At 39.2% G+C, this 16,515-nt stretch overlaps 3 protein-coding genes across 5 annotated transcripts in view; 2 read left to right on the plus strand and 1 right to left on the minus strand.

Moving 5' to 3' along the window:
* The window catches only part of LOC126583585 (senescence-associated carboxylesterase 101-like), a 40,874-nt gene extending 37,924 nt beyond the window's left edge, over positions 1-2,950 (plus strand). For all 3 annotated transcript variants that reach the window (XM_050248022.1, XM_050248021.1, XM_050248023.1), the window contains 3 exons: positions 327-687; positions 976-1,542; positions 1,762-2,950. In XM_050248022.1, the coding sequence (XP_050103979.1) occupies positions 327-687; positions 976-1,542; positions 1,762-2,631 (1,798 nt within the window). In that variant the 3' untranslated portion in view covers positions 2,632-2,950. The remainder of the gene's footprint in view (positions 1-326; positions 688-975; positions 1,543-1,761) is intronic.
* A 3,479-nt stretch (positions 2,951-6,429) lies between these two features.
* Positions 6,430-7,838, plus strand: LOC126583591 (peroxidase 63-like). The gene has a single exon (XM_050248036.1). The coding sequence runs from the start codon at positions 6,690-6,692 to the stop codon at positions 7,671-7,673; it is 984 nt and encodes a 327-aa protein (XP_050103993.1). The 5' UTR covers positions 6,430-6,689; the 3' UTR covers positions 7,674-7,838.
* A 2,549-nt stretch (positions 7,839-10,387) lies between these two features.
* LOC126583589 (U-box domain-containing protein 40-like) lies at positions 10,388-12,943 on the minus strand. The gene has a single exon (XM_050248030.1). It carries the CDS (start codon positions 12,312-12,314, stop codon positions 10,623-10,625), a length of 1,692 nt encoding a protein of 563 aa, XP_050103987.1. The 5' UTR covers positions 12,315-12,943; the 3' UTR covers positions 10,388-10,622.
* Between the last annotated feature and the right edge of the window lie 3,572 nt (positions 12,944-16,515).

The following is a 16,515-nucleotide window of genomic DNA, read 5'->3' on the forward strand; positions in this document are numbered from 1 at the left end:
AATCAATTTTTAATAAAAATGTAAGTAAAGTTTAGAAAAGTACTTGCAGTGCTTCCTTGCAAAAAGCAAATAGTTTTTTTAAGGAAACACTTCAAATGTTCCTTATAAATGCTTTTGAATCTAAAAATATTTTCACTAAAAAACGCTTTTAATTATTTTAAAAGTATTCCTAAACGACATGTAATTAAAAATACTTTTGGTGATTAGACTGACATTTTCAGCTATTTCAACAGAAGTTTCAAGCATGTTTGCTATTATAGTTGGATGCTATTTGCTTACACCCTCCATTTAACTTTGCTTCAATTTTTTTTTGGTGATCATGACAGAATTAGTACTGCTGGGCTTGAACTAGCAAATGAGCTGGTGACTTCTCCTCCCCTTCACCAGTCATGGGACGCGGTTCTTGATCAGATGCAAAAGCTCCCCCCAGCAGCTGATCCGAACCAAAAAATGGCCTTAGACATTAGTGAAACCAAGCACTCAAACACCACCATCATATCTATTCTTACTTCACCAGTCACACTTCACGATCAACAAACGATGGTTTCGTCGTTGACTCTCAAGAACGCAGATTTTTCTCTCTTTGAGTTTTTGTGCGGCAAAAACATCCCAAGTTTCTCCGTCAATGAATTGGCAATCAACTTCTTCAAATTGAACCTCACAAACCTCGATATTTGGCGAAAAAAGGTGCATATTATTGTCTCTCTGATAACTGATAATGTTTAACCACTTTGACGACTTTTAATGTTAGTAAGAAACAGTTAAAAATCATATTTATAATGCTAGATTACTTTTCACTTAATTAGTTTGGATTCTTTGACAAACTGTTAATGTTAACGAAAAACTCTTACAAAACCGAGTTTAAGTGTTTTTTCTTTTACTATGAAAGAAGTTTGAGGAACTTATTTGTAAAGACTTCTCCGAATTGATTATATAGAAATTCAGTAATTGACTAACTTTTATGTAATATTTCAGCTGGTAGAAATGTTAGAAAGCAGCAAATCCTCACGGATAGTTATCACTGGACATTCTTTTGGAGGTGCTGTGGCTACCCTTTTCACCTTATGGCTGCTACAAAGCCTTGACTTGTCGAAAGTGAAACGCCCCCTTTGCATCACTTTCGGTTCACCCTTGGTCGGTGACGAATATTTCCGACAATGTGTGTTGGAATTCTCAACATGGAGCTCTTGCTTCTTGAATGTAGCCTCCATCAATGATCCTGTACCTAAAGTCTTCGTAACTTCGCAAGGGAGTGGTTATAAGCCTTTCGGAACATTCCTACTGTGCTCCTCTTTGGGTGGTTCTTGCATTGAGGACGCTGATGCCATTTTGCAACTATTGGTGGAAACCAGCTCTCAGTGTGTTCAAAATCCAGTTCCGAATTCAGGGACTCAGTTGTTTGATTACGGAAAGATTTTGAAAGATCTCAAGACTAAGGCATTGTATAGAGATGTCTTTGAGTTGGTTGAAGAAGATAGAGTTCCACTTAAAGCTGGAATTAAAACACAGTTGGCAGCAATATTAGGAGTTCTCAGCTCACAGGTATCAAACTTTCAACACAAATATCTGATTTGATGATGATTTAGGGAAATGGTTTCCGCACGAACCTGTTTATTTCCATCTTTTGATTCTCCTTTGATTTATTTAATCCAAAGACTAGAAATAAACACAGGTGTGCAAGGGGAGAATATGAGTCTGCGGAAATCACATCCCATGTTTACTTCTCGCTACTAACTTTTCTCTCAACTCCTTTTGCAAAAGTCATTGCAGCAGCAACAAACCAACATAGAATTCGAAAGTCTGATAAAAAAGATGGTCACTCACGAACGTAAACTAGCGATCCAGAAGACGAAGGTTTACAGTTCTTTTTTGAAATTGAATGAGATTAAAAAGTACATGGCCAACATTGAATGGTACAAGAAGGAGTCCAAAGACATGGGAATTGGATACTATGACAAGTACAGAAACAAGCGTTACACGAGTGACATTACTGCCGAAGAGTACAAGAAGAAGCTCTTTAATTATTGGCATGACATGGTTATGGAAGCTGCGAACAAGCCCCAGACAGAAGGAACCGCAATGCGTGTCCGTTTTCTTTTTGCTGGAACGAATTACAGAAGGATGATCGAACCGCTTCACATTGCTGAGTACTACAAGGAAGGTGGAAAAAATTACGTAGGGGAAAGGCCTCCACATTTCGTTCTTTTGGAGCAATGGTTCAAGGAAGACGAGAAAAAGAAGAAGGAAAAGAGAGAGAGGGAAGAAAGGGAGAACCCGCAACTGCGCAGCGCAAGCAAGTCCAACTCAAAAGCAAAGAGTGTGGTTTCTAGTCTGAATGATGATTCTTGTTTTTGGGTGCACGTCGAGGAAGCGCTTATCTTGTGCGACGAACTAGCAAGTAATCCAGATGCCAAGCAAAAGCTGATCGAATTTGAGCATTACGTGCTGGATACACTCGAGAATTTCGCAGTGACACCTGATATTTTCTTGGCGCAGAGCAGCTTCATGCAATGGTGGAACAAGTATAAAGGGATTGTGGGAAGTAGCTACTCCTCAAAACTCACGGACGTCATGAGGCGTCGCACTTATCTCAAGTATGCGGATGGGGTCTCGGTTCTTGCTGGTCTATAAGCCAAGATAATTGAGTTTTAAGCAAGCAATTAAATCAGATAAAGCAAGATTAGTTTTGCTGTATCGCTCATGATCTTCATGGAGAAAGACGGGCTGTACTTGCCGGACTTCTTGGTGCTACTGCATTTGAATGTTTTTGCTACTACATGGAGAAAGACCAGCTTTCTTGTGAGAAAAATAATGTGTGGGGGTATTGTTTCAACTATAACGTTGTAATTTCCGCTTCATAAAAGTAACGACGCTCGTTGTATTTTGATTTTCCCAAGTGTGAGTGCTACCTAATCAGTATTTGTAATAAATTGAGACTTACATTTGTCGTGGTTTGCGTTGTATTAATCTTCATATGAACTTATAAAGTACACAAGCTTAATCTAGTAAATGCATATTTTAGCCAAGTGACTAAGCGTGGAACTGGAATTCAAAGCTAATGTAGAAATACTTACGTATCCCATAGTGTTATACCTTCTGAATTCTGATGCTTTTTTCACATAGCACGCAACGTGTGATTAAGAAACAAAATGGTATACACCTCGAGATAGCACGCAACGTGTGATTAGTAAATTAGTTTGATGTAATGTAGTCATGTGACGCGTAAGAAACGAAGAAATGAGCGTACAGCTTGGGACACATTACATATATATTTTACAACTACATGTATGTATGCTCTGGATGAGGCAGACCCTAAGGGAGGGATCTCCATTTTTTTCAAAAAATATGAATTAGTTTTGGAACCTACTCCATATCGAACTTTAACAATCTTAATCGTCTATTTTGTAAATCTCAATTCATAGATCATTCTTGCAAAAATTCAATTAGTCCGAAACCATTTGACTATTTAATTATTAGATTAAAATTCCGATTTTTTCTTAGAACAAAGCGCTCGTCAGTTTCTTTGAACTCAATTAGATACATCAAATATTTCTAATTTGACTAATATTTAATTACAAGGATAAAGTGCAACTTAAAAAATACACGATTCGAATTATTAAAGTTTAATATGGTGCCCTTCCCTTAAAAGCCTTCCTGGATGAGATAGTGATTTAGATAGACACTGTCAATTTGCCATGCCAAATATTAGGAAAGTAGAGTGTAGACATGGAGAAATTTTTAGTTGGGATGGGAATACAAATGGTACACCACTTGTTTTAAGTAGAAATTTTATTTTTTAAGTTATTAACATTTTAGCACACATATCCTACTATTTGTATAGTAACACATAATGTACCATCTCGTGTACCGATCGTATTGAAAAATCTCTGATAGACATAGGAAGAAAACCCAGCGTAGATATGGGACCCACATGCACATGCAAATGCAAATGCAGTTCTCATCAATCTCAATAATTTTCAACAAACCTTTATGTTTTGATTCAAACATTTTCCCACTCTCGTTTCTTCCGGTCCTACTGTAATTGTCCTTTCTTTTTAATCTTTATAAGTTTAACTGCCCATTAAAAATAAATTAAAATTGGTTTCAGATTTTTTTTTCTTTCAATTTTTGGTTTTCAAACGAATCTTATGATCTTTATATGGTCAAAATACATTAACGTGTGCATGAACAAGGAGGAGCACGTCTAAATCGAGAAAAAGTTTAAATTTTTGTATGTGATTTAATGTCTTAGTGAATGAAGTGTTAGGTTTCTACTTATGTGTTCCGTGTTCGAAACTTTCTCATTTTCTAAATTATTGTAATAGTTTCGAACAATATGGTACGAATTTATAGCTACTGTAATGTTCCAATCAAACAAACAATAACACGTGTACATTTTTCAATACGTGACATTGTATAGTTAAATTGATCAAGGTGCTACGTGGAAGAGGATCCTCTCCGAATCCATTTTGCGGGGATCCTAGGGATCCCCACATCATAGCCGTTCATTGTACATCGTACGGTCAATTTTCATAAGTTACTATTTGTGTTTAATTTTAAATAAAAAAAGTCAAATGATTTATGACCACATAATACACGATGAATAACTAATATATGAAGATCCGTAAGATCCCTACAATTTGGATTCATATAGAATTCAAATATGTGCTACATGACAACAAAACCGTTATATATAAATTGCTCTCTAAAATTAACTCGAGATCGTCCTTTTTTAAGTCGGGTACAACACACAATTAGCTCATGGATTCGAAAATACAACTAGATCATCGCCATTTATACGATTCAATGGAACGCTAGTCCAAATTGAAGCGGGGCCCGTTTCTTTTCCGATAAAATAGCCACGTTGGTTTTGGACCGTTGGATTGGAGACAATGATGAGCTTTCAGCGCACTGTTTAGTTTTAACTTTGCATGATCCATCACGCGATGGACAATATACGCTCCAGATACAACGTTGCACCTTTTAACCTTTCTCCCTAGTATCCACCTAATTATCTCAGCCTTCATTTAATGACAATTTAATATCTACAATCCCTTGCTAATAGTTGGGGGGTTTTTCTTAACTAAGTTGTGTGTACTGTGTACAAAAATGTGCAGGATAACCACAACTGTACGTTGATGACCGAACTCTGAGAAATATTCCCATAGTGGACCACAGTTTAGGTGATTTTGGAAGAATTTGCATGTGATTGTCACATTGCCAGTAATGGTAATCGGATTTAAAGAAAGATTTAGTGTTATCGAATCAGAGATGCATGAGACCGGAGGAAGGAAGTCCTCACTAAGGGAGGGAGAGGTTGATATTGGCGTCTTGCTCGACCTTGTTGAGGGGGATGGAGGTGCGGTCGGTTTAATACTCAGATTAACCAAACAGTGATGTTGTCCGTACATCTTTTTTTAAGTCTCACACATCCGTTGTTAATTTATATCCTTTGATCATCTTCAAATCTTTCGATTCGATAATCAAAATTAATAGATGTGTGTGAAAGGTAAAATAGGGTTAGCAACACCCTTAACTGGAGGTGACAAATCAACCAATTGGGTTGTTAATGGGTACCCATTAAGACTCATATAGTTTGATTTTACCTTACACTATTATTACCACTACCAATCTCACCTCTATAATTTGGTGATATCAAATTAAATGGGTCTTAAATGGTACTCATTAACAACCTAATAAGTTGATTTGTCACCTCTACTCATAACCAAATAGTGTTTATTTATAAGTGTATCATAATAATAAATGAAATATTGACATCTCATATCGCCTCCTCTCATAAGCTCGATAGTCATAAAATAGAGTATAGACATGTGTTAGACCAAAAGTGACGTAATTATATTGCGTGACAATGTGACATTCAAACTTAAAAAATACTTGTTACTCTCAAGTTTAAGGAACAGTTAGCTACACTCAAAATGCATCTTGACACAAATAGTAATATTCACACTTATTTTTACCTCTCACACATCCTGATTAAGTTTTGGCTATTGATTTTTTTCAATTCATTTGATCCGACAACTGAAAATTGATAAAGGTGTGTGAAAAGTAAAAATAAGTGTGTATATAACATAATCATGTGATAATACTTGAAATTTAATTTGTTCACATTGCAATGCATAATAGGCTTTTTATACGATTAGATAACTTTAAGGTTTAGGCGTGATTAATTGAACCATAACATAATGTGATAATGAATTACTCATCCACTTAACTCGTCAATTATACAACTAATTTAATACTTTACTTAATTACAAGTCACGCCTACATTGCTAGGCACGGTCAACGTATAATTGACTTTATACAATCTCACAGCCATCATACTATTGAAGGGCAGAACAGTCGGCCTCACTCAGTCCATAAAATAGGGGCATTTCCGTCATTCCAAATGCCTTGATCCGAAGTTCAACCCAAAATTTAAGTGCGCCGTCCATTACTCCTAAGCACGATTCCCGTAATTGACGGTGGATAGAGTGCCGCGTGGCCACTCCCTTCCCCACTCTATCTCCCCCCGGTAAATCCATCTCATCTACTGCGAGGCCTCTCTCTCTATTTCTCTCTCTCCCTCTGTCTTCCTCCTCCACTGAGCTTCCAAAAAGCTCATTTCTTCCTTCGAGCTACCGCCCGCCAGCTGAAGCAGCAGCAGCAGCAGCCGCAGAGAGAAGCTAAGCATGGCGGCATTCCTCATTGTCCTCCTCACATCTCTACTAGCTCTCACCACTCTCCCCGCCGCCGAATCCCGACTCTACATCAACTACTACCAAAAATCGTGCCCGAGATTCGCCCAAATCGTCCAAGACACCGTCACCAATAAGCAGATCATGAATCCCACCACCGCCGCCGCCACTCTCCGCCTCTTCTTCCACGACTGCCTCGCCAACGGCTGCGACGCCTCCATCCTCCTCTCCTCCACCCCCTTCAACAAGGCCGAGCGCGACGCCGACATCAACCTCTCCCTCCCCGGCGACGCCTTCGACGTCGTCGTCCGCGCCAAGACCGCCCTCGAGCTCGCCTGCCCCAACACCGTCTCCTGCGCCGACATCCTCGCCGTCGCCACCCGCAATCTCGTCACCATGATGGGGGGGCCCTTCTACATCGTCCCCCTCGGCCGCCGCGACGGCCGCTTCTCCAAAGCCTCCGCCGTCGAAGGCAACCTCCCCCGCCCCGCCATGTCCATCTCCCAGCTCATCCAGGTTTTCGGGTCCAGGGGCTTCTCCGTCCAGGAAATGGTCGCCCTCAGCGGGGCCCACACCATCGGGTTCTCCCACTGCAGCGAGTTCAGCTCCGCGATCTACAACTACAGCAAGTCGGCGCAGTCCGACCCGAGTTACAACCCGAGATTCGCGTCCGGGTTGCAGCAGGCATGCGCGGATTTCAAGAAAAACCCAACTCTCTCCGTATTTAACGACGTTATGACGCCGAACAAATTCGACAATGTCTACTTCCAGAACTTGCCAAAGGGGTTGGGGGTTTTGAAATCGGACCACGCGCTGTTTGACGACGCGAGGACGCGGCCGTTTGTGGAGCTGTACGCCAACGACCAGAACCGCTTCTTTGGGGATTTTGCCAAGGCGATGGAGAAGCTCGGCGTGTTAGGGATTCAGACCGGAAGGCGGGGAGAGATTAGGCACAGATGCGACAAGTCTAATTATTAATTAATTAATTAATTAATTTACGATTCACATTTAAATAATTTGAAAAGGAAAAAAATACTTTGTTTTAATTTCTTTGTTTTTTTTTTGGGGTGCTTTTTTAAGTGCATTTTGTGGTGAGATCCAATATTTGTGAGAAGAAAGATAATTTGTATACATGTTTATTTATTTATTTATTTTTGTTAAGGGGATATTTCGTATTTGTTGAGCTTAAATATACATATTTTTGTGAATTCTATAAACAAAAACTTGCGTCCAATTTTCTCCAGTAGTATTGGTTTTATGGTAGATCCTCGTATTGTACACTAGTGCCCATGTTTTAGTGTCTTGGTTTTGGAAATTGTGTGGTTTAATTAAGGTAATGGAGAAATGTTGTAATTTGATTACCTATAGATTTGTTTTATTCAATTGATATATGCTCATATAATATAAATTACGAGAGTGACTTTCAAACTTATGTGTGAAGAAGAGAAAAACTTGAGCACGGACATTTCAAGTAAGTTATTTGTTAGCACCTTTTATATAAGCATGATATCGCTTTTTATTTTCGTCACACCCGACCCTCTATTGCTTAGAACCCATGTGAGTCAGCTCTAGTAGATCGTAGATACAGAGAAATAACACAATGTTCTAGCCAATTTAGCTACATCAAGTCTGTAATTACTTGGGGATTTGGTTTAGGGGAGAGTGTTTGTGGAAACACGATGGCAGCAAATGGCATGGTTGAATAAAATTAACTAATTAACTAGCATTTCAGCTCCCATTAAAAATAAAGAAGGACAAAATGAATAATATCATGATTGTTGTTTTAATATAAAAATGTGGTTTTTAGTTAAAATAAACAGCACTTGAAACTTTTCGTTAAAATTTCTTTAAAAATATTATAATTTAAAGATGAACAAATTAATTGAATTTTGTCTATTCTTTACGTCTTATTCGAGAATTTATTTATTTAGTTTAGATATTCTCTAAAACAAGAGGAAATTGATTTAAAATGGTCCGTATGCAAATTTGCATGTGCATCGAGTATATGTGCCAAAACTCGGATTTTAAATTTGGGAAAACAGCTTCTCATGTCGAGAAAGGGGGCCGAGGAGAAGGTTACAGTCAAACTAGAAACATCTTACAGCCGGTCATGTGGGGTCCGATTATTATATGAATAATATAATGATTGATCTTCCGAGAAGCCTTGTTCTCAATCATGCGGATGAGGGTGCTCTCCAGATTTTCTTTAAGAGAATTCTATCAATCTTCATATTTTAATCTTCATATTTTAATCGTTAATCGTATATCGTACGATCAGTTTTTATTAGTTACTATTTATGTTTAATTTTAAATAATAAAATTCAAATGATTTTTTATCGTTCCATATACGATGAATGATTAAAATATGAAGATCTCTAAGATCCCTTCAATTTGGATCCGGATGGGATCCAAATCTCATATATTGATATCTTGGGAGCAAGTAACATTTAAAAGTATTCGGAATCAATCTCATATTGACAAGAGAAGGAGCATTTGATGAACTTATAAGTAAGTTAGGCTATTTTTCATATTACCAATTGATTTTAAAGTAGAATCTCGACTTTTTTTTTTTTATGATATCAGAGCAGGTTGACACACGTGTGAAATCCAATAGCCACACATGTTCTACATCACTTACTTTTGATTGTCCATATGTTTGGTTTAAAAATTTGTCGCACTTGAAAGGGCTTGTGACAATGTGAGGATAAAAAATCTCACATCAGCGATGGACCAAACTATACAAAGACTTAAAAATAATTGTCTACTTTTTATATTATCAATTAATTTTATGATAAAACCTTAATTTTCTTCGATCGTTGTATCGCAGCTAGTTTGTTTTAATCAAGTTGTAGTCAATGACTATTTTCAGCACGGGCTCCATCAAATGGAATAAAGGATCCTATTCGGGTTTTATTTGTGGGGATTTAAATAATCAATCAATCATGTTCGTTTATCGTATATCGTACGATTAAAAATTATTTAAAATTATTTATTTAAAATTAAATATAAATAATACTTGAAAAAAATTAACCGTACAATATACGATGAATGAACTTGATTAATTGATCCTTTAGATTCCCATAAAGAAGATCCGGAGAGGATCCTTGTTCCCATCAAATATCTTTTTAAATGCAATTTTTTTAACAGAATATCATTGGATGTTGAAACTCGAAATCCAACGAAAGTTGACTACAGATGCGGCATCCAAAGCTAAGCTGAAGATTGGACCCACTACTACTCAGAAGATGTGAGGCTTGGTTGGATGGTAAAGATGGCCCAGGGACTATGGTGGTCCGGATTGGCCATCGGGCTTGTCTAATATTAACCTGGACTGGACTCTTTAGTCCGGCAACCCATAACTTTAGAATTATGCTTTGTTCGGGTTACGCTTGGTTTAATGTTCCTTCTCTCTTGTTCTTGATTTAGTAAAAAGTAATTCACTATTTCACTAGCAAGGTACTCTTTAAGGAATAATAAAAGGAATAATAAAAGAAATAACTCTTATCACGTCGAGTCACGTAGCTCTCCAGAAAGCGCTTTTATATGTAAGTTATGTCGACACAAAAACTTAAGGTCGAAAATGTCACAAGTTCAAGTCCTACATCACAAACCGCATAATATGAAGTCCAACACCTCCACAATCAAAATCAAAAAACATAAACTGCTGTTAAACTAATTGTACACAATAAAAATGGTACTCAACATCTCTCTTGTTAACGTCGAAAGATATTTTAAATAAAGAACCTCCTAACAACTTTCAAATTTGTGAAGAAAATGAGGCTTTATTATGCTTTTGGTATAATTTTAAAACTAGTAAACTATGCGATTGATATTGTTCAGATTAAGAACACATGAACTAAATTGAAAGCATTCCAAAAATTATAATGCCGAAAAACTTTTATCTAAAAAAACCGCCAAATTATGTACTCAAAATTCAGATGAGTTGGCACTCAACCCGCCTAACCCACCACCGGGTTGACACCGAGTTCGACTCCCAAACCCCGAGTCGAGCAATTCCTCCCAATCCACTTCTTCTTCTTCCTTCTCTTTCCCTCTCATCATCTCCAACATTCTCCTCGCTTTCTCCCTTGCCCGTTCGCTTCCCTTTTTCTCCACCTCTCTCAAAACCTCCACCACGCCCGCCGTCTTCGCCAACCCTTTGAACCTCAAACCGCCGTAACTCAGCCCATACAATGTGGCCACACAACTCTCTTGAGTCGCCTTCGAGTCAAACTCGTTTCCCCTTAGCACACTCACCAAACACTCCACCCCACCCGAATCCAACAATGCGGCCCGCCCGTCCGCACACGAACTCAAATTACACAATATGAGCAATACCCGACCCGTCATGTGGCCCGACTTTACCATTCTCAACAGGACCGGAACCGACCCGAGCTTAACCAACTTGGACCGGTTGCTCTGAACTAGTGAGAGGTGGTACAATGCGAGTGCCGAGTCATGCCGAGTCCGCTCGCTCTCGGACCGGAGTAAGTGCAGCAAAGGCGGCAACGCGCCCAATGCGCCAATCGCGGTCTTGCAGTCGTCATCAAGTGCCAAGCTGAAGAACGCACCGGAAGCGTGTTCCTGCGCCTCTGGGGTTCCGGCCTTGAGCACGTCGATCAGAGGAGGGAGGACTCCTGACCGTACGATCTTAATCTTGTTTGACTTTTCCAGCGATAGATTGACCAACGCTGTGACGGAGTCCACCTGAACGGCGATGTACCTGGATATAATCAGAGGGCGGAGGCCGGAGAGCAACCGCGGGGTGCAGAGTCGGGCCCGGGAGTCCTCTCTGGTCCGCGTGATCTTCCTCAGCGAAGCCAGGGCCTCCTCGATTTCGAACACGTGGCAGCTTCTGAGCTTGATCGAGATTTCGTCTTCTTCTACAGAGCTGGAGGGATTACTGTTGCCGTTATTGGTTAGGATTTCGTTTTCCGAGAAGGAAGACGACGGAGATGAGTAGCAACTCGGCTGAGTTGAGAACGGGAGAGGCGGAGCCGCGGTGACCGATTCATCGGAGCTTGAGGGGAAGTGACTCGAGCGCCGCGTCAGGTCGGTGGCCGCGTGAATGGAATTCACAGTAGGGGTATCCTTAACACCGTTGATCAGCAACTGATTCTCCGAACCTACGACGTTTTGGGGGTTGGTTTCGTTCCGGGAAGCAATGGAGGCGCGGACGAGCTTCTCGGCGGAGGCGACATCGAGGGGCTTGGGAGGATCGACCGAGGACTTCCGGCACCAACTGAGAATGGCAGATTTGAGAGCGAGGTTGGAGATTACGGAGGAGAAATCGGGCGGCGGAGAGTCCGGGAGAGCGGGCGTGAAGCTGAGGGACTTGCAGGCCTGGATGCAGGCGCCCTCGAAGGTGTGGCCGGAGGAGACGATGACCGGGTCCGCCATCAGAGAGCCGGAGATTGGACAGAGGAACTCTTTGGGAGCTTGCGGCTTTGAATTTTTCGACGGAATTGCCGACGACGACATCTGAAAAAGCTTCCATTTCCGCCGGGGACTTGGGCTTGCACTGCTCATCTCCGCCGCTCTTTCCGGCGTGGCGAAAGCCCAATCGTTCTCTTTTGATTTGTGGAGCATCAGCTTCAACATAGCTTCCTGAAACTCCATACCAGAAAAAGGTAAGCTACTTTCTTCAACTCTGTATTATGGGAGTGAAAGTTCTGAGCTTTAAGCTTAAGTAAGGATTATGCCTAAACCCCATGATCCTTAATCAAATTTAAGCGAGTTTGAGAGGCCTAATCCGATGGGATTATGTTTTGGATAGTTTGGATTAGCAGAGATATGGGGCTTGCTTGAAGGTAGAGTTTGGTGGGGATACGGCGGGAGAGGGAGAGGGAGAGAGAGAATGGTTGGTGTTGTTTGTTTGTCTGATGGAGGAGACTGGGAAAAGGAATGGGATTCCGATTCCTCTGGTTTGGAGAAAATAGCCCGAATCACAAAACAAATGCTGGAGCTATATCAGCAACACAATCTCTTGTTTTTCTCCTGCGGCTTCGCTTGTGTTGCAAGTAACTCATTTCCCTTGTAGAGTGTGCTTCCCTCGAGCTTCTCACGAGTGGTTAATGAATCGACACCCTCTTTGTATTTCTGTTTTCGGAGTTTAAGTACTAGGAGATTCGGGCCCATAGAAAAAAAGATTCAGACCTTAATTTGTGTGAGGTGCGTCAATAAAATGAGTTAATAGGGGTCGCAGACTTTAGAATAAATGGTTTGAATCTCTTGGTTCTTGAGTTTCGAACACAAAGATTACCGGTCAAACTTTTTGACTAATTTCTTAAAATTTTATAAATAAAGAAAAACTGTGGGGGAAGAATATATATATCCTTGGAGCTTATTCTTTGATTAAGTACCAACCCTAGTCTGTCACAAGCCAACCCAATATTCCACCCATCAAATTTTATTGCAAGGAAAGTCTAAAAGCTAAAACACCTTCCTTAGGCTAAATTATACTAGAAAGCAAAGGACAGTGTAAAACAAGTGATTCTAAACATGATGGATTCTAACACGTAAACGAGGGTATATCGTCTTATCATTATCTAACCGGGTGTGTATTAATCGCTTTTACCTTGTGTTTTTTTTTATTATGTGACGAAAGAGATATTGATAGCATGTACACCGGTAAGTACCAAGAACGCTCCTCCAAACAGATGTTAATCCGTGAATCAACATAAGCTAAGAGAATGGTTGATGTGGAAATATCTGGACCATCCATCTCATTGCCCACTTCTGCAGACAAATACATGCTGTTACAGCCGTTTGATCCCACCACTGAGAAAGTTTGAAGGAAAAAGGTACTCTCTCCTCCTTACTTTGCATGGAGACGGAGAAGAAGAGCTCCACTTTCATCATTATTTGTATATACTTAATAGTTAAGTTTGTGTAGCCATAAAAATACGCAGTTTCTTTACCAGCGTTCTAGGCTGGATAATATTAATATATCTCTTTCTTCTTTACCAAAGCGTGGTTTATACCCTTTTTCTACTCAATACAAGGATGATGGACCACCCATCCTTCACATAAATGAAGATTTTTCAAATGCGCCAGAACACGGGGCAGTATACTGTACACCATATATTATTATACAAGTGAGAAATTTTTTTATTTTTTTTATTTTTTAAGTGTCCCTCTACTTGTATAGTGTATATGACGTATGTACTCATTTTTCGTACACTAAAAAATCTGTCTGATAAATTAGTTTTTTTTTCTTTATCCCTTTCCCTTTGTTAGATGATAAATTAGTGTTTTTTCCCCTTTCCCTTTCCCTTTGTTAGATGATTAGATCTAAGCCAAGTGCTTAATTAATTTCAAAGATTTGGGATTAGTTTATGTTAATAATTGTAATTAGTTAAGAGAGGTAATCTTTCCATTTCTATCGGTTGAACACAGCTTTCATGTTTGCATGGGGAGATCAGATTTAGACCCGTGATTTGGTTGTTGCCCACCTTCTTAGTCTGATTAAGATTGGAAGTTGCATGTTTTTATTTAAATACATATGTATTATTTTATGAATGTTGTTTTGCTTCCAAAATGGTTTTCTTCTGAAACATATAAGAAAGATTAATTATCTTCTTAATTACTTGGCGTATTTCGGAGAGTAATGCCCTATCTTTCGAGGTTATTTTCAGACCAAATGCTTTGGTTGCATTTCTAAATTACATGCACTTTTCACGTAGGGAATGCTAATTTATATACAATGACAAAACCTGAAACAAAAAAAGCTGAAGAAAATGAAGATTTTGAGCTGTGGTTTTCCCTGGCACCCAACAAGGATGCATGATTGCATGCTTTAATCAGAACCCACCATTTCACACAGGGATAACTTTTTCAGTGTGTCGGGAATATGGTCTGATACATCAAGTATTATAATACAAGTTGTTAAATTTTACTTCAAGTACTCAACCACTTGTATCATCAGACTTAGTGTACTAACAAATGTTCCTGGCACAAGGAAAAATCTCTCCAGGGCAAGTTCTATCCGTGGAGAAATTTTTCGGGATCACTGCTTGGTATGTCAAGTGTCGTAATTTAAGTGGTTGATTTTTTTTTTCAAGTATCCAACTATTTGTATTATAACACTTGATGTACCAAACCGTACGTGTTTCCGGCACGCTAAAAAATCTCTCCTAATCGGTTCTTTTGCTCTAATAATCTTTCCATTAACATCCCATTATAGAGCAGCATATCTTGGTGGCACTGCCAATATACACTAATCTAATATCTTACATTATATTAAGTACTGATTTGGTATTGAGGTGCTTTTATAAAAGTGGGTATAAAAAAAGTTGAGCTCAAAAAGGTGTTTGGTAAACACTTAAAAATAACTTATTTTCACAATTTAGGATGAAAAAAAAACTGAAAAAGAGAAGCAACAAAAATGAGCTTATTCTCACAGCATATAATCAGTTTTTTTCTTTCAAAACACAGTAATACCAAACCATTCTTAAGTTGGATTTGGACATGAAGAATTTTGGTTCTTTCGTCCTCTTTTGATGTTAATATGATATATTATATGTGCCCATCGAATTAGAGAACGTTGATGTGATTTAAGCTTTATGAAAGGAAAGGAAAGAGTGTTTTGTTCCAACTTTACAATTTGGCACCAACCTTTTTGTTTGCTTATATAATCTCTAGTGCTGCATGGCTTTTGCTCTTTTGGTTCATACAATCATAGCCATAGGCTTAGGTAGGTCAGGTCACCACCTGCATGGTAAAAAGCGCTTTGGTTTTTAGTTTTTGTCTAATCCTTCACGTACATGTTTTCAACTTTGATGGAGAGGAACTTCTCTACCCCCGTCTCGTTCCTTTCCTGCCTTTCTTCTTACGTGACGAGATCAATTATAGTAAGATACCGATAGAGAGGGGAATGAAAATTGACACAGGGATAGAGAAGTATTTTCCCTTATTAAGGATATATCCCTGCAATGAGTTTTAAGCAATAAAAAGAGTATAGGTTAAGGGTAGTTCGGATGTAAATTTGTGGGGCGCAGGGAATTGGATTCTCAGAAGCAATTTGTAAACAAAAAGGGAAAAAGCACGTTTGCTCCGCTTTGACAAGTGCTATTTCATAGTGGGCTAAAACGCCGAGGACTTGGCTGGGTTAAAGCGATGTCATGGATTCTAGTTTGATTTGGGCATCAAAACAAAGAGAATCACTTATTGGTGGGCTGCGAAGTGGATGGTAGCTCAGGTCCAGTAACTTTTTTTGGGCCCATACCCATCTAGTAACTTTCTCACTCGAACTTTCTTCGCTTCCATTCTCATTATGCATCGTTACTTTGATGTTTGGGGACTTGGATCCTCTCTTGAGCCCAAGGAGAGGATCCTCCTGACCAAATGATTTGGGCCGTAGGATTTCATCCAACGGGTATAAACAGGGGGTCTCTTTAAAGTTATAATAATTATATCCGTTGAATTTTCATCCAACGATCCAAGTTCTTTGGTTAGGAGGATCCTCTCCTTGGGCTTAGGACAGGATCCAAGTCCGATGTTTGGAACCATTTACTTATGACATCACCCTTTGAAGGCCAAGTCTGCAAAGAATCAACGAAATTAGAACTCGTTTAATCGTTCGATGAATGCTGTTAAATTTAAGTGTTTAAGTGCGAAACATAGTTTGTGGTAAAGAGATCCATTCATTGGTAACAAAAAGAAAAAACGTGAACGGTGATTGGATTGATGATAAAATAGAATCTGAGGTCTCGAACAGTGATTCAATTGATGATAAAGAAAGAGAATTCTTAGTTCAATTCTCCACCTTAACGACCTAAAAAAGGATTGATCAAATTCTATTGAGTCATACTCATAAACA

The sequence above is a fragment of the Malus sylvestris genome, chromosome 9, assembly GCF_916048215.2.
Source record: "Malus sylvestris chromosome 9, drMalSylv7.2, whole genome shotgun sequence".
NCBI classification, from domain to species: domain Eukaryota; kingdom Viridiplantae; phylum Streptophyta; class Magnoliopsida; order Rosales; family Rosaceae; genus Malus; species Malus sylvestris.

Coding starts and splice junctions, on each gene's coding strand:
- LOC126583591 (XM_050248036.1), top strand. CDS start 6,690: ATGGCGGCATTCCTCATTGTCCTCCTCACATCTCTACTAGCTCTCACC.
- LOC126583589 (XM_050248030.1), bottom strand. CDS start 12,314: ATGGAGTTTCAGGAAGCTATGTTGAAGCTGATGCTCCACAAATCAAAA.